At 40.3% G+C, this 27,430-nt stretch overlaps 1 protein-coding gene across 1 annotated transcript in view; it reads right to left on the reverse strand.

The window, feature by feature from the left end:
* Positions 1 to 4,152: 4,152 nt before the first annotated feature.
* The window catches only part of LOC128380031 (ephrin-A5b-like), a 78,758-nt gene continuing 55,480 nt past the window's right edge, over positions 4,153 to 27,430 (reverse strand). Inside the window, exons 2-5 of the mRNA XM_053339699.1 lie at positions 16,500 to 16,792; positions 6,085 to 6,150; positions 5,868 to 5,948; positions 4,153 to 4,277 (exon numbers count right to left, since the gene is read on the reverse strand). Of these exons, the coding sequence (XP_053195674.1) occupies positions 4,153 to 4,277; positions 5,868 to 5,948; positions 6,085 to 6,150; positions 16,500 to 16,792 (565 nt within the window). The remainder of the gene's footprint in view (positions 4,278 to 5,867; positions 5,949 to 6,084; positions 6,151 to 16,499; positions 16,793 to 27,430) is intronic.

The raw sequence follows: 27,430 nt of genomic DNA on the forward strand, positions 1-27,430 counted from the left end.
TAGTGAAGGATTGAGCAGGAAAACAGACATTAGAATAGTTTAGATGAGTACAGGAGAGGATGGGGCTCATATAGGCACAAGGTACAGTTACTACAGTTTCAAAAGAAATGTGCAGTTTTGTGGCACATCCATGTCTAGTTTGGGAAAAAAACACAGTTGTGAGTAAAGTAACGAAAACCTTCCCATTGCTAGATGCACTGACAAAAACACACATCCTTTTTTTTTTTTTTTTTTTGTCTTTTTTTTTTTAAAGAAGATACAGAGGATGGAGAACAGACACCGCAAACCAGGGACACAGTGGTGTTAGCTTCAGGCTACATGGTACCAAAATCAGGTGAAGAAGAAGAAGACGAAGAAGACGACTCCTTTTTAAGAACCCGCCCTCCTCGAAGCACAGTTCGTTCCAATAAACATGAGAACATCAGAATTCGACATGGAGAACAGACTTTTCAACACATCAAGCTTTTACATCAATAAAAGTCAATCGCATCTCCTTGAATCCTGCAACGCCAATGCGCGGCAGCTCGGCGGAGTGGAAACAGCTGGAGGTGAAGATTATAGCGAACTGAAACAAACCAAATCCAAGTACATCCTGCACCTGAAAGACACTTTGGATGCAACGATACAATGAACAGGAGCGTTGTCTTTTTAAAAATCCATCCGTTCTTTCTTCAGGCCCTTTGATTCATGATTGTAACCCCGACCACACTGCATGTTTGATATGTGCCGCGTTTGCACAGATTTACAGATAGAGGGTGCTGTTTTTTTCTGTTTCATATAAAAGACATACAAAATGAAATAAAGCATTTTTTTTATATCAAATGTTGACTTTTTTTTTTCTTGCTAATCGCCCTTCAAAAGAGGTGTGAAAAAAAGAGAAAGTATCTAGCACTGTATGTTACAACAGACTCATTGTTGGATACACAGTATCCGCAAAACTATCGGATTGGTTTTTTCTCATTGTGGCGTGGCTGGAGGCGATGATTTCAGTGACAGTGGACTGATGTTGGACGGACTCAAACGTACAGAGGTTGGTACTGTAGGTGTCAGGAGGAAAAGATTTGAGATACAAGAACGTTCTTAGGATTTTGTCTGTGAAACACAACATGGTGATAACCTGCTGTGTATAAAAATCTGAGAGTATGTGATAAAAATTTAGATGATCGAAATCAAGGATTCAAAGGAATTAATGACATAAGCAAAAATACAGAGGGATTAATGATGCTACTCATTCATTCCCTTTGAATTAAATAAGTATCAGTCCTGAATCCTGCAATTTGATGATTTGTAAATTAAGAGCATGAATTACTTTTTAAAGGGGCATTTCATACATTTTAAACATGACTTTGTGTTTAATTGTCACTATACTCAGTTACTGAAGACGATAACTTCATAACAAAAAGTCTGGAGGGGGGAGTTTAAAAGACAGGGGCTGATACGGTCCTTTAAAAGGCATTATTGAGTTACATTACTTGAATTGTAGGATCTAGGATTGTCTGGAGTTAAACCTGTACTTGATACTACAGTCAGGATATCTTGGCGTCTGCTGCTTCAATAATGACCGTTCTTTTTCAATCTGTCTCTTGTGACCCCCTAACCTTACAAAAGTGCAATACTGAATTGCTGGAGTGGAGTGATCTCTTATGGGGAACATTTATGAAAAATTCTCCTCTCTGACACAAGCAGTCTCTGTACTATGACAGGGTATTAGGGACACTGCTAAAGGGGGGGGGGGAATCAAGAGAAAAGTTGTCATATCATATTTTGAGAAAACATTGTTATGAGTTATGAGTCATAACATATGCCTTATAGGCTTTTTACTCATTACATACTGCCTCTTGGTTTGTAAAATTATGATTTTACCTCCAATGATATCTAGTTTTTCCTTTAAAAAAAACAAAGTGGCATTGATCTAATTAAATTCTTGTGACATTATGAATGTAATAACTTTAATTCTCCTGAAATTAAGCCTTTATTAACTCTACGTTGATATTTTTTCTTGTAATATTAGTTTTTTCTCCTACAATGACTTTATTTTGAAAATTACGACTTGATTCTCATAACTTTCTCAAAATAACAACCTTAATATCAATCTCTGATGTTTTTTTCTCCCCCAAGAGTGTCCCTAATACTCTGTTATACTGTAACAATGAGCAGGTGCTACAGGTGTTCATTTTCAGCAGTAAACCTAGCAAGCCTATGGTTTAATTTGGCAGTGAGTGATAGTGAAGGTACTTGTGCAGCTGAGAGTGACGCATGGAAAAGGATATGTTTACTGCATGGTCCTGCTTTGCAAAAAAAAAAAAGAAGACTAACACGACTATTGATCTCAGCAGGAGCACTACAAATCCTCACATCTCCTCTCTCCTTCTTTTTTTTCCCTCTCAGGTCCACTGGTGGTAGAGTTTCAGCTCGCCCCGAGAGAACAAGACACCTCGTTCTGTTTATTCCATCTCTCCCGGTGGTCGATTTTTCATTCCAGAAATAACCGGTAGGAGGGTGCCCCCGGTGTATTTTCTGTACAGACGCCACTTTACACGACATCAAAGAGGGCAACTGAATCACACACACAAACCCCCTGCCCTCCCTACACACATACACACACACACATACACTACTACCACCTGCTCTGTAACTCGGTCACTGTCTCACTGAAACATCTTTAGCCACAGAAATTGTGCTGCTTTTTTCAGAGGAGGAGTAACTCATCCCTCCCCTGATTAAAAAAGAGACTAAAATTAGGCATGGACACATCCCTGAACTTTTTGTAGGAAATTTGCCTCTATGTACAATAGTTGTGTTATGACAGTGATTCACAAAAGCAATAGTGTAATAGTAAAACTACATTTGTGACATTCGTTAATAACAAATCCGAAACACAAATATTCTATGATTTCTACACCCTGATAGCACATCAGACTTCTTTTTTTTTTTTTCTTCTTGGACTCGGTTAAAAACAATTAAAAACCATTCACTTAATTCAGCGATAGACAGATACATAAACTGTACTCAGTGTTTTCATATGATTGTATCAAATGAACTGTGTGTAATATGAGCTAACTGGATGGGTATAAGTGTGGGTGTTTTTTTTCTTTTTATTGCCTTTCTACCGTACTTACAGACTAAACCAGAACAGAAAAAAACACGAGGACTTCACAATAAATAGGAAAATACATTTTGCCTGGCAAAATACCATATCCACTTCTTCTACGCTCCGTTCAAATATTTTACTGTACACCCGTGTTGGCTGCTACAATTGAATTACGTGATTTTATTAAAAAACAAAAACATTAATCATTAAATCGCCCCTATCCCAATACTAAAAGATGAGTGCTTCTTTAAATTGACTTATTTTTATTCTCAACGAGGGTCCTCCACAGTCTGAGACGATGCATCCACCTCCTTTTTAACCTGAGAGAAAGGTTAAGTCATCAAAAGTCTTGCCTCATTCCCTCATACCATTGGCATCCGTCTCCTAGCAACAACATCCTTTTTTTCCACTTTCTTTTTTTACTTTTTTTTTTTTTTAAGGTGTGTGATGTGTCGCTCCCAGAACTTCTTTGCAACCTCTTCTACTTTCACGTGAAATTTAATCATGTTACATGTCGGGGGGTTTACGTGATGTTCCTGAACACACAAAAAAGAAATGTTCAAAGTCTGTAAACTTTGAGGGATCCTGCTGTGCTTCTTTGCCTTTCAAGCTAAAGAGTGTTCTGATTGTGTAGTTTGTGTCCTGTGTGTGCATGTGTGTGTTTGTGTGTGTATATGTTTAAAAGCATGTATGTGTGCTTGTCTTTAATGCAAATAAATGTTTTAACATCTGCATACTGTGAACAGTAGCGAGGCAAACAGGTAAGAGACTCTTCCTCTTTCACCTCAGGGTGCCTCGACCATCAGCACCCGCCGCGAAAAGTCAAGAATCACACTATTTTTCCAAAGTCAAAAAAACAAAGAAGGCTTCAGTGTCAAAGTCTCTTCTTCTCTCTTTTCACATAGAGAGATTGTCAGTGTTTTTCTTATTTATTTTTTTTTTAATTTTAAAAAGTGCTCCTTGAGGGGAGGGGGGTTGAAGGGTAGAGCGGCCTGTGGTCCAATCAGGACAGTCCATTCCTGGTGGGGGTGGGGGGGGGGTAGATTCTTCATGACTGGCCGCTATAAAGATAAGATGGCAGCCAGGAGTATGAGGGCAAAGCTGAGCAGGAGGACTGAAGTCTGGCGCCGACCAGCAGAGTTCACATCCCTTCGTGATGGCTCGGGCGACTCATGACTGATGTCGTCTGAGGGCAGAGACATGAAAATAATCAATAATCAGAGGCCAAACGGATGAAATATATGAAATGAAATAAGGGTTTTGTTTTCTTTGTGAGGAAATCAGACACTGGGCAGTGGTTGGCGCAGCCTCGTACATGCATAATAGCGTCAGCTCAGGCAGTAATAATAAAGGGTAAATACAAACATGTACAACAAGGCTGGATTAACAAGCAAGCAAAGCCCCACTTTTAGGAGCTGTAAAGGCTAAATATTAAGCGCTTATTAGCTGGTTTGTTAGTAGATTAACTGCAAATGTTCTTGGGCAAACACACCATTAAAGCAGCACCTGAAATGATAAGGGTCTTAAAGCGAAATTTAACACCTAGTATTAGCATCACACACCCCCTTCACAAGCTTAAGAAATGCACCAAAGCCCTCTGTCAACTGTAACACGAAGCTACAGTTAGCTTAGCTTAACGTAAAGACTGTGGAAGCAGCAATGAATAAGTTGCGGGGGGTTACGTGACGAAACTATTTCTTAGCAGGGTGCAGTGATGCCCTGGAGTCGCAGTGTCACAATGAGGTTGTCAAGCTAACACTATAAACTACAGGAAGCCACTGCAGTCTGTCAAGAATTAATCCATCACATTATCCCCCCATTAAACCACAACCTGTCATTTTTACACTTTTTATTTTTTTTGGTACTTATTTAACAATAAGATATAACATGTTAATTCCTGAGCATTAGTGGTGCCAGTAAGCATATTTCTTTGCACTTAGACAGAACCAGGTTAGCTGTTGCTCCTTTTTGTGCTAAGCTATCCTATTCTTGCTAGTGGCTGCATATTTAATGAGACTGGTAAACATCTTCTTATCTAACTCTTGGCAAATAAAGTGAATTAGTACATTGCTGTCACCAAATTAGCACAAATAAGGAGCTGAAAGTAGCCTACAGCTAGTTTTCCCCCTGGAGCTGACTAGCATGTTAACCTAGCCATGCTGTAAAATCCAATTCATCAATATGCTATTTAAAGTCATGGTCTTGTAGAGGTGACTAACCTACAATATTAGCTGTGAAGTGCTACTGGTATGTCTATGACTTTTATTAAGTGCTCACCTACTTTTGTGGTTATATTTTTTTATTACAAAAATACCATGTTTACCATGTACTTATACATTACTACTCCATTACAATGCAACTTTCATGATTACATGATTATATACTAAAGTATATGCTACATTTAATTTTATAAATGTCATGATTTGCAGTTTTCTTGTACAATAATTGCTACAGTGTACAATGATTTTTATTTTTTTTTAAAATCGCTTTCCCACTGTGAACAGACTATACTCAATCTCTGGTTAGATTAAGTGCATAATATGGAATTAAGACAGGAACATATTTTGATTTTTCCAATTCTTAAACTCTCTGTAATAAAAACGAAAGAATTCTCAAGGAAATGAAAAGAAAGACAAGATTATGAGCAGATGTAGCAGTTATGGGAAGGTTAAATTCAGGATAATCTTTATTGAGCCTATCATTCAGTCTCTTACACACAGATGCACACACACACACTCATGCTCACAAACATGATGTAATGTATATTCCCACCAACCTCTGGGTTCTAGGGAGTTGTGACTGTTCTCGTCAAAGTCGACCCCTTCCTGCGAGCTCCCAGAGTTTCTCACACAATTGTCTTCAAAAACACAAAGAAGAGAGAAGGGGATGGAAAGATTAGTGGAGTCAAACGTCATGCGTCCGCAGCCTGAACGCAAGCTGGTGCAAAGCAGAATGGAAAACCGGCAGAGTAGACACAACAATCTGCAACTCACTTTGAGGCCTGACGAAGACTTTGAGTCGAAGGCAGCTCCTTCTTCCCTTGTCATCGGTGATGGAGGCTGTGGAGAAGTCACACAGAGTTAAAAATAAAATGGAAAAAATAATAATGGACTACAATTCCAATCACCATTATTACTGCACTGCTACACTACTGTTTTCTTTATTAGACACTTCAAATCAGGTTTATTCATTATACTTTATTTTGTCTGTATACTTACACTTTTAATCATGCAGTCTTAAACTATAATTTCACTTAGGCGGGAGGTAAGGATAGTTATTGAGAACTGTTCTTAAATGTTCTGATTTGTAAGGAACAACCAGTAATCTCCTGCAGTAGTCAGCACTACTATCAGTACCTTTAGAGTTATAGTCATTCATTTAACAGAAGAAATTTTAAGTTAACACATTGTATAATAAAGTAGCTCAGAGGTCTTCTTTTCTACCCATTCAGTGAAAAACTCATCCAAACTGGACACTAAGAAAGAAAGTTTTAGAAAATGTTTTATTCAGGCAAACTTCAAGTATGCCTGATTATATATTACAACTTTTAACATTTGAGAACTTTGGCTTCTTTTAAAATCAAATAAAAGGTTCTACAGAAAAAAGCTATGAATATCTCTCAAGGTAAGGTATTGAAAAAAGTAAGATATTAAAAAAAGTATTGTTTTGGTACCTTCACATGCTTCATCAGCCCAAATATCAAAAAATGATACTGGCCCTACTACACCAAGATGTAGACAGCACTATTACATGTCCAAAATCTCTCAGTTAAAGCACCTTTTCACTTTTTGTATCCAACAATAATCTTGAATAACCCAAATCACAGGTATTGTTCTATCAGTATACAACCAACTAAAGACTGGCATGTCAAATTGACTCTTTTCTCACCCAGTTTGAGTACCTCAAGTGTTACCTGACACTTAGGCTTAATAGGTCTGTGCACACATAGTCCCCAATGTATGCCACAAGGGGTTAAAGAATTAAAGCTCTGTCTTACGCTGCACTGTAACTTTTTATTCTCCTGTTTTTACCCATCTTTTTCTATTCTATCTTAATCTTATTTCCAATTTAACACTTCTAATCATATTTAAATGTCTTTTTATTTTGTTATGTGTTGCTATTATATCCTGTTTTGATGCATTTTATCTGACATTCAGATACCGGCCCTACTGTACCAAGATGTAGGCAACATCATTTCATGTACAAAATCTCCCAGTCCAAACACTTGATTTTCTTTATCCATCTTGAATAACCCAAATCACAGGTATTGTTTAATCAGTACACAACCAGCTAAGCCTGTGATGCCTCATTAATGTCTGTTTGAGAAGCTCTACAGAGTGTTCCTTAACACTTCCGCTTATTCGCTCTGTGCTCCCATAGTCCCTAACGGATTCCACAAGGGGTAAAAGACTGGTAGTTGTAGTGTAATGTGTCTCAAGGCCAAGTCAAAGCAACAGTTAATGAGTCTATGATTGCGTCATCTTGCATAACGATTAGTCTGATGCCAACATAACAGCTTTTCTGTCCTTAGTTCTTCATATCTACTCTTTTAATTACGTCACAACTTAACCTGTGACTTCTTCACTTTGTAAAATCTACCATCATTAATAAAAAGCCACCAAGCAGTAGAGACGAACAACCTGACAAGGTCTATTGTTTCTCCAGCTGAGGGATTCCACACTTATCTCCTTTAAATAGAGTCTGAAGAGCTTTATCTCACCATCTGAACTACCCTCCTCACCCTGATGTAAGAAATGTTTCTGCTCCTTATTTGATGATACGAAACAACTCAATGTCACCCTCGTATTTCCAAGTCTAATTTGGTCACGGGTAGTCATTTTCTGCAGATGTGTGACACGCTGTTATGCACACCTACAGAATCTCATTTCCTGTGTTTCCTGATTGTGAAAGGCAAAGATTAAAAAGTTCTTTTGGGGGGGTTTCTGTGATTGTTTAGTGGAGCTAACAAAACTAATTAGTTTTCAAGTAGTGCTGAGGACCGAGTTGCTAATAGAGCGCTGAGCGTGTCTCCAGCTGTGACAAATGACTTCAACTTCTTTCAGTACTTTTGTCATGAATATGTGATGTTTTTTCTGGCCTTATCTTCATCCCACAATAGATTTCTCTCTTTTCTTTTTCCTGATAGGTCTCAATACTCTGACCTCTGTTATTTCCTGCTGTCAGCCAAACCTTTCAAACTGCTCTTAATCTGATCGTACACACACACACACAGCCTCGAGTATGTTTAGACTTCCGTGACTGTGACTTGGGTATGTATACATGCATGTACTGTATGTGGTTGTGGTTTTCTGCGTATGTCCATCTGTGCACAGACGTGTCCATAGTTTGTCTTTCCTTTCAGCCAGACACTCCATGTGTGATGGATTTCTGAGACAGCGGTGGATTCCTGATAAAAGTAAACCATGTCAGTGTTTCCATCGTCGCCCATGACTCAAGCTCTTATTTTAAAAGGCACTTTATCAGATACAGTGCGGCTGTGAGAGGAGATAAAAATCATCTTTAAAACTTCACCATGAGGGAAATATTTTAAGTGAAGCGGCAGAGGGAGGAAATAAACGAGAGAGAAGCGGTGTCAATCACGCTGCTTCTGTCTGTGTCAGCGAGTATCAAGTAACTTACCCCACACACCCCGACGGTGGCTGGAACAGACACGAGAACTCACAGTCTTCTGTTTCTGTGTCTGAACTCAACTGACCAAAACTCTGTCTTTCTCTTTATCTGTGTCTCTCATGCTCTTCTGTCTGGGGTTCTTTGACTGTCTTGATCTCTTTAACTGCCCTAACTGTCCCATAAAGTGTGCTTCTGCACTCTTGCATGAACGTCCTGAGAGTCACATATATCAGGACAGATTGTAGAAAAAAGCTTGACATTCTGTTGATCCTTTATTCAGATTAGGGTTGTAACGTACAACTAAACAAATCTCTTAATTATTTAATTAACAAATTCATTGTTCAGTCTAAAAAAATCGACAGAAAATGTAGAGTCTAAGTGAGTTCTTCAAAAACGGACTTTTGTCAAAAACCTATAACCTAAAAATATTAAAATATTAGTTACAGTGATATGAAACAAAGGAAATAAGCACATTTCCACATTTCACAATATGAAACTAATACATGCTTGGCAGTTTGACTTATAAATTGACTTAAAACATTTCTTTTTAGTGGAACCTTTGACTTTTAACTAACTTTTCTGGTTGCTGCTTTTATGCTCTTAATTTTATGATGTTTTAAAATCTGTCTTTTATATTGATGCTTTTACTTTGTAGCACTTGGAGATTTGCTTCAAATGTAAAGTGCAAATAAAATGTATTATTATCATCATTATTATTATTATTATTACTTTTATCCAAATTATTAAAATGTCTGTCTGTAGATTAATCAGTTTATTACTGCAGCATTAATCCAGAAAATATTCGTTTTTCTAACACTCATTTCTGTTTATTTTTTATTTATATATTTTTGTATTTTTATTATTTTCTTTATTTGTCATGCAGATTACCTATCTATCTATTTGACATTTGTATATTTATTCCATGAGTATAAAATAATGAAAGAGAGAACTTTGCAACACAGTACAGCTGTTTCAAACACTTGTTGGTTCGCTGCTGCGCCTCGTTGGCTTGTTTTTTGGCAGATTGCCCAAAAGCTTCAAGTAGATGTCATTTTTCATTGAGAGAAAAAGTCATGATTTCAATGTGTACGCAGCAGCAGGCAACGAGGCAAACAGGGTACCGGACGGCAATAATGGTGCTATGTGCATATCATACGTGTATTGTGGGAGTAAAGTAAAACAAAAACAAAAATAATTACCATAATTACATTTTCCCCCCCCTCATGTTATCATGTACGAAAAGACCCAAAATGAACAGTGTAAGAAAACTACTTTATTACTATAAGCAGATTATTGAATCCCCAAATCAGTAAACAAGATTTGCATACTGCTTGTAACCATAGCAACAATGCATATGCCTCAAATTGCCAGTTAAGACAGTTTAAACTGACTATATATGTTAGCCGGCAACATATTGAAATCGCAGATTAACAGCTGCCTCCACAAACAAGCTGTTCTCATTATTTTTATGAATAATGTATTGCTGCTAACACACCAAAACAAGTGGAGAAAACCAAAATGATAATCTTTCAGTTGATACCAAATCTAATTCTGGAGAACGAATAGAGGTGCTAGGTTATCTCTGAAATTTGGCAAAAGATTAGAATTGTGATGTCTTTGTCCTTTCTTTGTCAAAATTGTGAATTCCAGACTTTCCAAAGATGCACCAGTCATATCTGTTGGCCAATCAGCAGTGTATATCCAAAAAAAGAGACAAAGAAGCAGCTGAGTCTGTGCTGCAAAAAGAGATAATGTTTTTTGAATGGTAAAAGCTAAATGAAAAGTATAAAAAAGTAGGAAAATGTGACAAGCCTCAACCTCTGTGACCATGGTACATGCAGAATAACGCACCCTGAGGTGTCACATATAAGGAGACGCTCTTACAGATTCTACATGATTATTGTTTCAGTATGATATTCTTGGAAATGTTTTTTGAAGTCACAGAGTAAATAGCCAATTATTTGTTTAGGTACATCTGTAGGAAGCACCGGAGATGAGTAATGAAGTCGGTGGACATCCAGCTTTGGATGATGTAATAGCCATGATCAGACCAGTGTTATTTCAGCCATAACTCTAAAGCTAATACATCAGTTCTGTTGCCTTCAGATGCTGCAGGGATTTAATGAACTACTGAGAGAAGTGTATAAAGCAGCCGTGAACAACAGCATCCACATTCATTTACAGATCAATACAGATGCTTTAACCACTAAATGTTATTTTATGGGGTTTTTTTGGTTAGACAGTATATCATTAAAATTACTTATTTATATTTCCTGCATTAATCTGTTATCGCAGCATGTCTGCAGCAAGTATTTACTTTGCACTTGTTGATAAAATCACCAAATGGGAGCGGGGCTGATTTTGCTCCAGAAACAGATGTGGTTCTGAGACCTCTAAGACCAACGTTCCACAAAAAACATATCTGGGCGTCTCCCGCCGGCAGTTCACCGTGCATGCAGCGGTGGCACCACAATACCAGGCCAAGATAATTTCATAGGTCACGAAAAAACCAAACTTTCCGTGTCCTGCTTGCGCTGGTCAAAAACATTATTGTTGGTCAAATTATTTAAACTAGTCTAAAATTAGTAGTGTCAAATACAAATTAAAGGACAAGTTATAGGATGAAATTAAACTAGTATAAAATTAAATAGACCTGTAAAATAAAATAAAAATGTGTGTGTGTGTGTGTGTGTGTGTGTGTCGCGCGCATGTCTTACTATCTTTGAGAGAACCAGTTTCAGTTGAAGCATTGTGAGGACATTTGTGTTGTGGGGACTGTAAGGGGTAAAGACTTAGTTTTAAGGTTAAGGTTAGAACTGGGTTTAGGTATTTAGGGTAAGGGGCTAGGGAATGCAAGGACATCACAAGGATATAAAGGCAAGCGTGTCTGTGTGCAGCCATAATAAGCTACTCATGGTCCTCTCTGTTCTGATTATGATTGGATTTAAAGATTCAACATCTTACATTAGGCTTAGACATTAACGCTGTGACAGTAATACCTTTGACGTTAACACTTTTTTTTACCATAACACCTGAAAGTGGAGGGACAAAAAATCTAGTTATCCCCCCTATTCCAGGGTGCATGGCCTTTATTTTCACTTTGTGATCATCCCTCAAGGGTTCTGTCCGATAAAGTGTAAGATGTTTTTAAGGAAGGTCCTTCAACCTCCGAAATGTTGTCTTGTCAGTTAATAAAGTGTTGTAGCTGTCAACACGGTGCAGATTCTTTTTTTCTGTCTTTGTTTTTTTTTCTCACTCTTAATCTTTCTCTGACATGGTGTCACACTGTCTTCCTCTCATTTCCCTTTCTCAGCCTCTTTCTCCCTTCACAGATTCCAACACACACGCAATTACCTAACTGTCTCTCTTCCTTTCTCGCATGTCTGCCACCGAGGTCAGAGTCTGGGTTTTCTGTCCTCAAGCAACACAGCCGTGCTTCACCGTGACTGTAACTCCAGCTCTGCCTGCAACTCGAGACCAAGCGTTAGTCAGGTCATCCGGCCGCCGCCTCACTCTGCTGAAGGCGAACCTCCCGGTCACACGCTCGCATACAGTTTACACGTTCAGTCATGTGCTGCCGGGCCTTGTGATCGTTGCAGTCACACATATGGCTCTGGCAACACATATCACAGATCATGAAACGGGCTTCGGATGCCTTGGAAGGCTAGGCTTTGGTGTGACTGCGAGGTGAATTAGACAGATCCTGATATAAATACTGTGGGATCAGATGTTTTTTCTTGTGATGATCGGTTTATCTTGGGGGAACAAAGCCCTTTGTCTTTGCTTCAGCCGTGAGAAGCTAAAAGGGAACTGTTGGGGCGCTGTGCTGGCGGGGTTCATGTCATTATCGATGTAGATCTGCACTGGCTGTACGGAGCAGGACCCGGGCGTTTGAAGCGCGAGGGCTTTACAGGGAGACAGTCATCTCTCTCACACAGGGAGAGCCAGACTCTCAACTGTCTCCTCTGAAAATTGGATTTCTATCCCCTGAGATTAGGATCAGGCTTCCCCCGCTCAACTGCAGCTCTATTAGAAAAACATGCCGCCCTCTGAGGCCACAAGAAACTTGCAGAGCAGACCTCGCCGTCATCTCGGTGACCTTTGACCTTCCAGGACCAGCCGTGACACTGATCCAACACCAGTGTGGCTTTCCTCCGTGGTGTCTGTCTGCCTTCCAGACAGGCAGGCCTGTAGCCAACTGCAGGTGTCATCTATTTGACGTGGCCCCGCCTCTTCTCCCCCCCCCCCCTGCCTGGGGCAACTGACGATCATCCCCGCACGAGGACAAAGGAGTGTCTGTCTTTACTGAGACAAGCAGACATGAACTCCCTTCAATATGTCATTTACATGGGCACTTAACAGATTCCCAAACCATATACAATACTGGTATTATCTATCAGCTATTGTTAGGCTTTGTTAAAGTAAGACACAGTCAACATGCAATTTGACACTGATACCGGCAGCTGATAAAACATACTGTAACACAATCAGCATTTCTAGATGTGGATGTTTCTGTTGGGAAAACGCTATCTTATTTATTATTATATACCCTATATTACTACCATCAGTTAACAATATAAACTCCTGTAAAATTTGCCATAAACACTTATCCAAGGTATACCTAAAGTAAGTTGAAAGCTGTTCTTGTACCATTAGTAGTACATAAATGGTTTTAGTGTCTTTTGAAAGGTAACACCGTTTTTCCCCCAGCAGTCAGAATCACTTTAAGTGCTACTGGCATTGAGTAATAGAAGTTTGAACACACTGAAGTAGATGATTCAATATTATTTTGCAAACAAATGCCTGCAGATGACCTATAGCTGGGACTTATTAGCTTGAAACAATGGGACCACAGCATGGAGTCTTACCTAATCTAAGTAAGTTCAATTTAATAACAATACCACAGAAAATGAACAGTTGACATATGTTTTTCTAAGAGTATTTCTGGGCGTCTTCCAAAAGAAGACCATTTAGAGACACGAGATGATCCCTGCAGAGTTACTGAAGCAAAAACATATTCTAGTGCTTTGTTTCCTGCTTGAAACTAAACTTTGTACAGATTATGGTGGATAAGCAGTTTATATAAAGTTTATGTAAAAAGCAAACTGCTGTGGCTTTATAGAAACCATTGAAACTGCGTATGGTCATTTTCAGAATTTCATTGGTTATTTGATGCACCAGTCATCAGCAGCTCTATCAGACCAATTCAGTCACCAAGTTTAAAACTGTGTGTGTGCAGCTAGCTGAAGCTAAACTTTGTAGCAACCCCAATAAAAGCTCCACAAATTGATATTTATACAGTATATCAACAATGACTAAAATTAGTGTATATAACGTGAAAATGGGTTGCTAATGAGAAACCTATATATCATACATTTTGCAGTTAACGTTAGCTCTATGGAGCATTTTAGCTTCTTTACAGTTATGTTTTTTTCTTTACATAACTTCAAGCAACAGCAGGCAGCTTTTCTCAGTGATAAAACTCAAGCTAATTGATTGTACGCAACCTGCCCAGCACCAAACAGCAGGCGGACAAAGTTAGCAACTATCTTCATAAGCAAAGCCTCTAAAGCTGCGCTAAAGAGCCACATATTTCTTCTTCTCTAACTTTTTGGAGACCAAAACAGAGCTACTTTCATCAAGTGGCCAAATACATAACTAAAAATGAACCATAATGTGGCTCTGTAGGCCTATTAGTTAGAAGTGTAAATTGTTTGCTAATACACTGAAGTCTGAGGCTCATATGTGGTGTAGTATTATTTAGAGCCATCCATCATACTATACTTAGAGAAACACATGATTTCTCAAAAGGGAAGTTAAAGTGATTAAAACTGATGACCATTACATATATATATATTACTACCATATCTTTACATTATCCATGTGACTCCACTGATTCTATGCTGAGGGAACAAAGAAGATATCATTAAAAAAACCTTTCAAATGTGAATTTAGTAGTATACATGAAGTATACATACCACTACATGAATCTATATAGTGTTATGTGAAATGTTCTGACTATAAGGCTTTGGTATGCTCCCTGAGGTGTCATTGTGTTTTGTTATTTCATCCTGTGCACTGATCCCGTGTTCTCAGAGGGAGAAAAAAAGTGTCTTTGGTGAACAAGGAACTGATGGATGAGTCATAAATCTGAGTCGGCGAGAGATAGTCCATATGGCCTCAAACAGCTCAAAGCCATATGGACCGTTTCTGCCTTTCTCTCTCTCTCTCTCTCTCTCTCTCTAGATGATCCATCATCATCAGAGTCTCCAAGAACATCATCTTCAGTCGGTTTCACATCAACCACAGCCAACTGTACAAATAAAGAAGGATTAGGCAACTTCTTTTTGAATCGATATCCAAGGAATTGCAAAAACAACAATTCTGCACAATTTTACTAAACAAAAGTCGCATTTTTGCAATGGAATCAAATAGACTAGCCAATGAATGCTGTTCCAACATCAACATCTAGTGAAGGATAATACATCACTAAACAAAATACTGCAACAACAATCTAGATTCAGATCTTGTTTAACTCACTTGAGTACAAACTGATGATCTTGCAATCCCAGATGCTCGCTTGTAGCACCGTCCAAGATCATTCAAGGGAAGGCGAACGCGACAAAATCATCAATACTCAATACTTAATTATAAAATAATACTCCTTGTGATCTTCAGCTGCACTAAGCTACCAGCGCGTCAATCACTACAAAACCACAGAACCCAATTTTAGCATCTAGTGGCAAACTTTTCAAAGGGGGATATGTATGAATAAATTATGCACATTGTAAGGATCATAAAGCCTTCATCTAGCATTAGAGCAAGCAGTTTTATAACATATCAGATATCATATTGCCACCTAAATGAAATTTTAAAGGGGACGTCAGGGTTCAAAGTGTTAAATCAATGATTAATTAGTTCATACACCAAAACCTTGTGTAATTTGGCCAATTGTGGTTTGGAATTCGACATAAAAAACATTCTGTTGAGATTAGCCAGAGAAGTGAAAGTGTGTGTGTGTGTGTGTGTGTGTGTGTGTGTGTGTGTGTGTGTGTGTGTGCGCGCGCTTTCCAGAACACCTGCTCTGAGTCTGGATACACGACTAAAAAGCTGTACTAACATTGTAGAGGATGTTTGGGGAAAATACTGATATCTTTTCTTCTTTGTATTTGTAATGTCAAATTTATGCTCTCTCTCCACTGACTCTTGAACTCGTTTGTTCCTGTTAATACTCTAACAAGATAAATAGTTAAGATCTACCATCAGGTGCACTGTATCTTATCGAGTCCCTTTCTTCTTCTGGCTGCTGCAGGGCACTGACTTTAAATAGGAAAACATGACTTCCCAGCTGCTTGTCTTCTCACGAGGGCGAGAAGGCTGAGCTCAGCCAGTCAGCAAAGAAAGACAGTGAAGACAAAACCTCAACAGTAGAGATGTTTTGTGCTCCCTCTGGATCGTGTTTTGGCTTGGCCCTCATTCCGAGGGCTTGCAAAACAAAACCATTACATCGCCGCTCTGTTTATGCAAGATTCCAGGATGAAAGTGATACCGATCTTCTGATGTAACCCACAATCTGGACTAGATATCGTTTGATATATTTCTAGTGGTGATACAATACCTGAGTTTCATTACTGACAGTAAATTTATACTTTTGGGTGCCTTGCTGTAAGAATTTTTATTTTTCTAAAATACTCTTTTCTGTTTCTCGTTTAACAAATGAAGCCAAAGTTCTCAAATGATAATCAGTGCCACATCAGAATGGTACATGCGTACTTACAGATGTAATAATACTCTCTGCCGGGGCGGAACTCAAAGCCTAAGGAGAAGGGGGTGAAGAGCTGGAACTTCTCAGAGAATTTCAGCGGTCCGTTCGGCGATAGAGGCCTGTTGCACTCCCAGCGTTTGAAGCCCTTGGCAGTGTGGTCACAAGAGCTGTAGCCATCGTAGTTCACCATGTAGAGGATGTAGCGCTCGGCCCGATCCTCGGAGACCGGTCCGACGTAATGTGGACAGTAGACATCAAGGTAGTCGTTTATGCAGACGTCGATGTGGTAGTCGCCCCGGTAAAACCTGGAGGAGAAAAAGACAGGAAAGAGAGAAATATGAGTACATTGTGCAGAAAGACATCAAATCTGTGTAATAATACCACTGCAATTTAAATGCTTGGGTCAATGGATTAATCCTCCTGCTGTGTTCTCAACGTCTGTGCAACTTTTGTCCTCCCGGGCCAAAACTGACCTGGTCTGGTTTGACGATTTAGACATAAGGTATAAATTATGCCCCAATCTGTGTTAGAATGTGTTTGGCCTTTTCTGCCAACAATTCCAGCTTATTACCACAGGTTTTACACATATTTATGGAAATTATAGTCTATAGACCTCATTTAAATGAAATGATACCTCATTTTTTACTGAACACCTGTTGTTCTCCTGGGTCAAAATTGACCTGAGGACAAAAGGAGGGTTAAGGAGTCTCGAGTAAGTAAAGTCTCACAGCAGTTAAGTCTGAGTCAAGTCTTAGTTTCTCATTACTGCGACTTAAATCTCTAAAGTTCTGAAAAACACATAATATAAAAACATGTCTGAAGCATGAGGAGGCATGTGACCTCTCTTTTTCACATGACTGGATTGGGTTGACTGGTTTCTAATCCACAGCAAGGTCGGTTTTTGTGTGTGTCTATGTGTGTGTGTCAGCAATAAGGCTAACATGATTAATCAATTATTGGTCAGGTGATTGTTCTCCGTGTTTACATACAAGGAGTATTCCCACAGTGCCATCATACAAATCACGCGGTCGCCGATCTTGACCTTTTTTCTTTTTAATGATTTGTTTACCGAACGATGAGGATATATGCTGAGCGTGCAGGTTCTGTTACAGCTGCCTGCTTTGTATTTTGTACACATTTAACATTCACATTCCCTTGAAGGTTTGCTTTGCTTGAGGGCACATCGGTTTTTCCCCATCGTACTCCCCAATGATGGGTTCTCCAAAGACTTCCGAGGTCTGATGACAAGATATGATACTTAAGGTGTCTTGTTGAGGCTCCAGCTGAGGAAAAAGTTACCATATGTGCTCGGAAACACAGGACGGACTGTGAAAGATACATGAAGGATCGGGCTCCTCTGGTTTTGTTTACAGGATCTCATCGTGTCAGTCTTAATCATCCCAAGCCTTTTGCAAGACCGACTCCCTCCCTCCTATTACACCTCCCCACAACCCCACCCTTGGCAGAAACCTCTCACGACACACGCTAGTCAATCCTAAGCCATATATCAATGTTAGTGCTCAGCAGAGATGACTTATGCTGGTGCTGAAATTAAAGTCCCCTAGCGTTACAGGGCTAATCCCCTGGTTAGCATGTGCCTTTAGCAGCTTTAAGAGGATCCCTCTGTAGAATGAGATTTTCATTAGCCCAATATGACAGCTTGATGTAGGAGCCCCTCGTGGAATCTGCAAGTATGGGAAAATGAGGCCTTTTCTCAAGCCTCCAAGCCTTGAAATGGCCTCGAGATTTTTCGCCTGGTGTTTACTGTAAACCGAGTGGACAGGAGAAGTAGAGGGGGGAGGGTGGCAAAAAAGAGCAGCGGTGAGATATGCCAGGTATTCCATTCCCGAGGAGAGTGATTGGAAACACATATTCCCATAGGCGCCGTATAAGGTTGCATTTCTGAGGTTTTCAGCAGAGACGGATTAGGCTTGGACGGCCGGCTCGTTGTGTGTCTGTAGCTGCTAATGGCCCGCGGTTCAGTATCACTGACATGCTGCGGATGTCTTCAATACTCCACCTCTGCTCATTGACACAGTGACAGCCATCAGGGGAGATAGGCCAAGCCAGAGACCGTGCTGGAGCATGAAAGCAGGCTGATGATCTGTTACGGGTGAACTCGCCAGAACGCCGCAGGGGTGTTTTTTTTTCTCTCTCACCCCGACGGACCTGGCCTCGCTGAGTCAGATATAACGCATACTCCTCGCCAAGAGGACGGCGGTAACAGTCAGCTGATGCAAGGCCAGGTGAGACAGGGAGGGAGGGGTCGAGACGCAGCTGTTGCAGCAGACACGTACACGTCGGGGCTTCGGGAGGCGTGGCTAGCATAAAGGGAGGTGTGTGTTCGCCGTGGCCTGCTGGGGGTATCAGGTTGTCTTTACACAGATTGTAAATGTGCTGCAGGATTAGTGGCCGTCCTACTGGGTTTGCAGGGGCTGCAGATGAGCGGATGTGTGTACGTGTGTATGTGTGTGTGTGGGGTGTCTTGTGGCATCGTCAGACATATTCTAATCTTTTTCTCTCTCTAATTATAGTCTGGTCAAACGTGAAACTAAAGCCCTTGTTTTCTATCCCATTTTCCTTTTTTTTTGTCCTTCCTCCCCACCCCCCCCTGCAGCACCAGCTGAGCGCTTTGGCTCCAGGCAGGCACAGCATGGCCTCCCCTTAGCCTCGGTTTCAACGGTGCTCCCTGATATTATGACTACCAGGGGTCAGCTGGCTCCACAGTATCAGGTCCTCAGCCAGAAGCGCTGTGGGATAGCCTGCTTTGTCCTCTCGTGTCTTTCCTAAGCCTTAAACGTTAGCTTCAACCTTGGAAGTGTCAGTGGCTGTCAATCAGACATGACCCAGGAGTAACAACTGAGATTAGTCAGGATTAAGCGGTTTCTAACAAATGCCTCTCTGGGAGGAAAGTGAGAAAAGTTTTTGGGAAGCATTGTGACTTAGTCATGTTTTGAAGATGGGACACTTTGCATTGAGATACATCCAGATTATGTCTGGAATGAGGACAGTGTTTACTCTTGGCATCAACACACTTCTGGAAATCAGTCTCCAGTGAGCACGTCTGATTGGATTTCACTTCGCCAAATACATTCATCACATTGTGATGCTTCAGTGAAGAAAAATCCAAACAATAAGTCAGCGCCCATCTTTGCTTATAACAGGCAAGCACAGAATTTAAATATTATTAGATGTGAATTTCCTAATTTAGCTGTTTTCATTGTTGGAACTACTTTTTAATGGGGCTTACAATACCAGTACCAATCAAAGAACCTTTAAAGTGATACTGATACCAATTGAGTACTTCATTCAATACCCTTCATGTGAATAGAAGCATTAAATTACATAAAATGCCACCGCTCCTCCACATTTGTATGATTTGATTTTTACACAGATGTATACAAAACGTCTCCAGAGTGGGCCGATCACATGTTGCATTAGATTGAAGAACGCATTGATTAGCTGTGAGCAAGTCCAAACAAATAGTCATATTTTCTAGATCTGGGTGCAAAAAGGATGGGTTGCAGGTATCGTTTGATGGGATTGATTCTTTAGCTCTAGAGCTCTAGAGATCAAAGGAAAGATATAGTTAAAAAGTTAAGATCAGGCAACAAGAATAGCATAAGGACTAATAAAGTACTAAGAATAAAATACAATTGGAAACAACGTGTGTTCCTTTCTGTCTGCAGATGTTGCCGGGGGCGATCAGATTCTTATTCGTGTCTCGGATGCATATTTTTGTGTCTCTTTACGATCGGATCACCAGGCGCTGATTTTTAATAGCATTTCTAAGCTGGGTCAAATGCGGCCAAAATATGCAGCAAAGATGATGAGCCCAAATAAAATCTAAAATATGGACTGTAGATGTAAAGTGTTGAAGTAAGTGTGGGAGGGTTCCCACACTGGGTCTCAAAACCTCAAGTCTCCCACACCACACACATCTGTGCTGACCACTCAGTTAAACCTCAACTCCTGCAGACAGAAAGATCCAACTATTTATACATCCATGACACATAAAGCAGACGTCATGTGACCTCACACGGTTAGAGGCCAAACCTGGGGTCATGTTTTCTTTTTCTTCCTCACTTTTTAAAAAAAGTATTTATACAAAATAAAAATTCATAAAAACCTCACTATCTGTGCTGTATTTGAATTTGGCTCCACCCCTAGTAGCATCGGCACATCCTGGTGTTCCAGCTGTTTGCCAGATGGAGGTTATGTGGAGATTTTTGAGTGGCAAAAATGAAATAGTGATAAGACACAGAGCCATAAACACAATGCCAGACTCAAGATGGAGTCGTATAGATGAGATTTGAGCATGTACAGACTTTTTAAAAACTTTTCTTTGAGTGGAAACTGACCAGAGCCTTTCTCCTGCTCATCTGTACTCTGATCTTTAACCCGAGAGTGCATCCGTCACCCCTCTCAACCACCCTCTGACTGCGGGGCTGGAGTGAAAAGCGTGAGAAACTTCCATTCGTTTATCGAGCTGTAAACCTTTTGGCTGTATACACAATCTTAAGCATCGGGGTTTCTTCATTTTCATTACCGGCGAGATTTATTCATCTGTTTTTCCGTAATGGCTTTGTTGTTATAGGCTATTTAGTGAGTCATTAAACCTTCACGGGGCTGATCGAGGTAATTTCAACAGTTGTGTTTTTTCTCTCTTGGCGTCGTTGTGAGCAGCGGGAGGTAGGCGAGAGCTGATCGAGAGGGGTTTCAAATTTTCAGAGCAGGAAGCAGAAAGAACGATTGGACCCTGACAATAAAAGAAATCACACCAAAAAAAAAACCTTTAACAGTTTGGCGTTGGTTATAAATGTGTCATAATGAGCCATTAGCGAATAAAAGCACCTAAATCCTAAATCCATTTGTCTTGGGGATTAATGATCCCTGATTGGCTGAATGGCTCACGGCATGCTAGAAGGGCTTATCAATGAATCAGTAACCGGAGCTCTTAGCAAAGCACACATCTATGGATAATCCCTCTTTTCAGTGAGCTCCCCCGCTTGTTTGCTTTCTTTATCCCCATCTGTTGTGTTTGTGTGTCACTCTTTGGCATGGCACAGGTAAGGTATGGCAGAGAGGAGAGGGGAAGGTTCGGTGAAGAAAAAAAGAGCTAATCGGAGGGAGTGGAAGAAAATAAGAGAACAGAGGCAAGAGGAAAGGAGAGGGTGCAAGAAAGTGAAATGGAAGGAAGTAGAAGAAAGGAGATAAGATTGCTTTCCTTAAATTATTGATATGGGTCACCTCTGGAAATTAAGTACCTTTCAACTCAACCCAACAAACTTTAAACTCCTGATTAAAACATCTGTCTGAGTCTGTATTTTCTCCATTTTCCGGGAACATTATAGTTATAGCTCCTTCCAGGAAACTTGTTAGGAAATTGTTATGAAACGACTGTAAATAAAGTGTCACCGTTCTATCGTCCAACATGAAGGTCTCGGTGCTGTTTTCAAAGCGCCGCTCGCGCTGCCAGGAAATGCTTGTGGAAAAATAATTAATTTGATCCTAATTTCTTTTCTCATTTGGTCGAAGAAAGAGTAAATACAGGGTCTGGAAATGCTGGAAATGGCCTAAAACAATTTGGCTTGAGAGAGGAACGTAAGAACCCGCTACAGTCGCTGAAGCGCCGAAATTGCCAGAAAAATACGAGGACATGACCCCGCCATCCTCCATGAGAGCTACAGTGCTGGGTGAAAGCTGAGAAGGGAGAGGAGAGAAGGAGAAACGTTTTATAGTCTGTAAGCATAAATATGAAAGTTGTAGGAACCAAAAAAAAAACAGGAGAGAAAGAGGAGAAGGTGGATGGGGGAGGAGTAAAGAAGCAGAAGTAGGAAAAATGGTGGAGAAGAGGAAGAGAAGAAGGGGCCGAGGCAAGAGGAGAGTAGAAGCGATGATAAAGGAGGAGAAGAGATAGTAAATGAAGGAAGAAATTTGGAAGAAAGAACAAATGAGAAGAGGAAAAAAGAGAAAGTAGATGAGCGAGGAGCAGATAAGTGGAGGAGAGAGAAAGGAGCAAAAGTAGGAGAAATGGTGGAGAAGAAGAGGCAGAGGCAAGAGGAGAGTAGAAGTGAAAAGGAGGAAGGACAAGAGATGGTAAGAAGAGAGTAAGGAAGGAGGAACTGGACTGTTGAAGAAAGGAGAACAGGAAAAAAGAGAAGAAAGACAGAAAGAGGAGCAGATAAATGCATGAGTAGAAAAAGTAGGAAAATTGTGAAAAGGAGAAGATAGAGGACAATAGAAGATGGAAAGAGAAGAGTAGAAGGGAGAGAGAGGAAGAATGTGGAAGAAGGGAGAAGAGGAAAAAACAGGAGTGAGAAAGTAGATGGGCGAGGAGCAAATAAGTGAATGGAAGAACGGAGCAGAAGTAGGAAAATGGGTGAAGAAGAGGAGAAGAAGGGATCAAGGCAAGAGGAGAGTAGATGGGAGGAGAGGAAGAATTAAAAAGAAAGGAGAAGAATGAAAAAAAGGAGGGGAGAGAAAGAGGAGGAGGTAGATGGGCGAGGAGCAGATAAGAGTGGAGGAAAGGAGCAAAAGTAGGAGAAATGGTGAAGAAGAGGAGAAGAAGAAAAACGAAGAGAAGGGAGGAGAGAGAAAGCATGTAGAAGAAAGAGAGGAAAGAGTGGAAGTAGTGCAACAGGAATAGCAAAAACGTAGGAGAGGAGGTGAACAAAAAAGAGTTAAAAAAAGTAGAGAGGAATGTAGACAAAACAAGAGGGGTAAAAGAAAGTAAGAAGAGGGGGAGGAGGAGTGGAGGAGAGGAGCTGGGGAAAGGATAAAGCCCTCCTGTTGTTTTCCTCATGCACACAGCCGGGTCAGACGAGGGGCAGCTTCCCAGGGTTATACCACAAAGAAAGAAAAGAGGAGATACTTTCAGCCCGCAGAAACACATGAAGCTACTGTCTTCACACACACACACACACACACACACATGAACACACACATACACACACAGAAAAACAGTGACAATGTCTGCAGTGAAAGACAAGAGGGAGCACCAACCACAAGCTGCAGACCTCACGCTGCTTCTATATCAAGTCCTTCAATTTACTCCTCCACAAAACCCAGAGCACTAACTGGCTTTTAAAAAACTATTGTAGTGACTCCCATGTAGTTCCACATCAAAGCCTCCAGGGGGAACACTTCCTAAAAAAAAAAAAAAGAAGGAACCAACTCTGGTCATGTGATGTGATGTCACCAGATGGGGTCTGTCCTGTTGCCCTCGGGGTTGGGAGGTTTTGATCACCCTCCTTCCACCTGTCCCATCATTCATAGCTTTCGCCGCTGGGAAGTTAAAGCCATTATTACTTTGTCGGGCTAATTATATACACACACACACACACACATCTGTCCATGGGCTCACAAACACACATATACATACACACACACGCACGCTTACAGTGTGTATTTAAACACATAATGTGCCTGCCAGGGGGCTCAGTCCGACTGGGCGTCGACAGCGAAAAAAGATGGGAAAAATGGAGGCTGTAAAGTAAAGACAGCGCTCTGTTTTTTTGTTTTTTTTTTCAGTGCTGGGAACAAAACCAGAGGAGGTGAATAATTGGCCTCAGATTGAAAACACATTGCCTCTTGTGGGAAGGCACCTCGGATACTTAAAAAATAAAGCGGAGGGCTGCAGAGAGCGAGAGGAAACGCAGGCAGGGAGAATGAAAGCGGACTGTCTTGTTTATGGATCCCGGTGGTCCCGACTGTGCCAATCTCAAACCTCGTTTTTTTTCAATGCAGCTGCAGCCACACTGTGTGCCAGGCTGCACACACACACACACACACACACACACACACACACACACACACACACACACACACACACACACACACACACACACACACACAGTGAGAGAATGTGGCGCGTAAAGCTTCATGTATATTCTAATCTCCGTCTGTTTGCACATTGGGTCCTGTTGTCATGTGCCAGTCTGCTCTCTCTCTTTTGTGTGTGTGTGTGTGTGTGTGTGTGTGTGTGTGTGTGTGTGTGTGTGTGTGTGTGTGTGTGTGTGTGTAACAAAGCTGGAAACTGACAAAATGACAACAAGCTGTTAATACAACACATACAACACTTTTTTAATGTCTGAGCATCATCAGCACTGATACCAGAAGTATGTTATTTTTAATACTGTTCTTTGAGAAGCATACAATTTATCTACCAGAGAACACTCTTTTCTTCATTTAACAAGAAGCCAAAGCTCTCAAATTTAAATGTTTATTTTTCAAGTCCATTATTTCCTAATAATTTAAGGACGTTTCCAGGAAAAAAATGATGCAATTTGGCTGCACTTAACGGGCTTTCCAGTATTGCACTTCTTTAAAGTTGGAGGATTCACAAGAAATACATTAAAAAAAATAATGCTGATTGTTAAAGCAGCAGTCTGATGTTTCCTGAAATATAGCCACTAGTATGGGTCAAGCTCCAAAAATGCTCTCTCCTACATTTCCCATAGTGCAGCTGAATGGTGTCTTTCATTAAATCCATATATTCCAAGCTCCCAATGTGTAATACTTTTGAGAAACTGACACATTTGTGGAAAATGTCTCAAACTGTACAGTCTGACATTACCCTGATGACATCATCATGGTTATTTTCTTAGACTTTAGAAGGTGACATATCATATCTTAGTATATTTTTTTACTATTATTGTTTGTTTCTTTATTGCTTGTGTACTTATTATTGTTTGGTCTTTATTCTTTCTATTGATGCTCTTTCATTTTTTACTATCCACTTGTTGCTGCAATAATGTGCATTTCCTCACTATGGGACAAATAAAGGAATATCTTAACTTGACTTTATTTATCTACAGAAGACAATATACAGCTGTTGTTGCAGGCTTAGCAGTGCTAAACATGACAAGTAAATGAATCTTCTAATGTAATATTGGTGGATTGCCCCTTTAAATCCAAATACATATTTATTGAGTGTTAATTTATTATTGGTATTGCTATTGCTATTTGACATATGTCAAATAATATTTGATGTTTTTTCATGCTCTGCTGATCTGCTGTGCACTGAATAAATGTAGATACAGTTGAAACATGATTAGTTTTTAGGCTGAGTATTAAATTCATTTCCTAATTTTTCATCATTTTTTCATCTAAATGACATCGGAGCTATGATTGAGCTAAAGTGGAAGCAAAAAAGCTGCAAAAGAATAAAGAAATCTTTGCAAAAACGTAACTTTCTTTATTTTACAACCAAAAAATAATAAAGATGTTGATTCACACTGGACAAATACGATCAGCTGATCTCCCTCTTTTTGTTTTCAGGCATGTACTCTACAGTGGAATGTTCTTCTTTTATTTTCAGGCTATGATCGTTGAAATATCTGCACAGCATGTGTGACATTTCTCATTGGCACTATTTTTGTAATAGAGAGTACCTCATTTGTGAAATATTCCAAGACTTCCCAGAGTGACTGCTGTGAATTCGGTTATTTGAGTGACCTGACCCTTTAAGACGAATATTTCTGACCGTGTACAAACTGAGAGGGACAAGTGATTCTCCTCCTGTCTTACATGGACGAAGCTGTCCAGCAGGTTAATTACTGCCCACGCTATTCTGGTGTCAAGGAGGTCAAAGCAGCAGCAGCAGCATGGGGTTAGTGTCAGTCATCACACACACACATAGACACAGACACACACACACACACAGCAGGGCTCCGTCATTCAGTCAGTGTAAAACCCCAAGAGGCCGACAGACCGACTCATAAACTCCCTCTGTGCCAAAGATGGTTGTTCAGGTTGCCATGACGCCAGTTTACAACAACACAATGTTCTTAACACAAACTTGCAGCTTTTGACAAACAGAGTATTCATATCTGATGGTGCACACTTCTACATAGACCCAGAAACACACATCTCCTCTATCACCTCTAATGCCACATAACTCCAGGAGTCCTGTCCTGTTAAAATAACCCCACTAAAAAAAACAAAAAAAAGCCCCGTCAGCACCTGCCAGGCAAGTGCACAGAGGAACAAAGAGCAGGATGCTACTTCATATAAATCTGATTAGGCTGATGATTATGTATGAATTTTTTGATTTAATTATGCCTTTGAACCAAACAGAGCACACACACACACACTCACGCACACCCACACAGAGATAGGGTAACCTCTGAGAGTAACCGAACAATCCCAGGATGCCTCCCCGTCCCCGTCCCGTCAGACGAGCCGCTCGCCCGCTCTCGGCTGATATCGATCTGACACCTTAGACTCCGAGTTGAGGTCAGGGGTTAGTGACAGCCCATTATTCAGGCCTGAGAGCCCGTGTTTGGTCAGCGTCTGAGCCCAGGTGGACGGGCTGACCTCGCCGTCGTCCATCTTAAAGAGGGGCGGAGGGTGAAGTTTAAGGAGAACTCAATTTGCCATGAAATTTGTTTTGTTTTCTGCCTGTGAACTTCTGCTCACCGTGCTCTCATGTTCCTTCCTGGTCATACTGTGTCTATACTTCCATTTTTTTTACATCATCAAAACTACCTTGTATTTTCTTTTGTTGGAAATACTCAACCCCCCCCCCCCCCCCCCCCCTCTTCTCTTTTCTTTTATCTTTATTGTTTCCTTATATTGTTACTATTGTGCCTGTTTGCCGTGTGAAAAACTCAATACATAATTGATCACAAATGTTTTTTGTTTTTTTTCGGACTGTCTTTTAAAAAGCAGCAGATTAAATTTCTTTGTGAATCAGGAGTGGAAAAACACTTTATAGATAAAAAAAAAAAAAAAACCCGACAGGAATGTCTGCATCGAGCTGATTCAGCAAAGTAAATCAAGATGCTTCCTCACATTAATGCAAAAATCATATAAAAATGCAGTGCTGCCATAAAGCAGCTCTGCTCAATGATTTACAAGATTGCCTACGATGATATTCTCTCTTTTTTCTTTTTTTTGCATCAAGGAGTTTTTTTGAGAAATAAAACACTTATTTACTG

Source organism: Scomber japonicus, chromosome 19 (genome assembly GCF_027409825.1).
Source record: "Scomber japonicus isolate fScoJap1 chromosome 19, fScoJap1.pri, whole genome shotgun sequence".
NCBI classification, from domain to species: domain Eukaryota; kingdom Metazoa; phylum Chordata; class Actinopteri; order Scombriformes; family Scombridae; genus Scomber; species Scomber japonicus.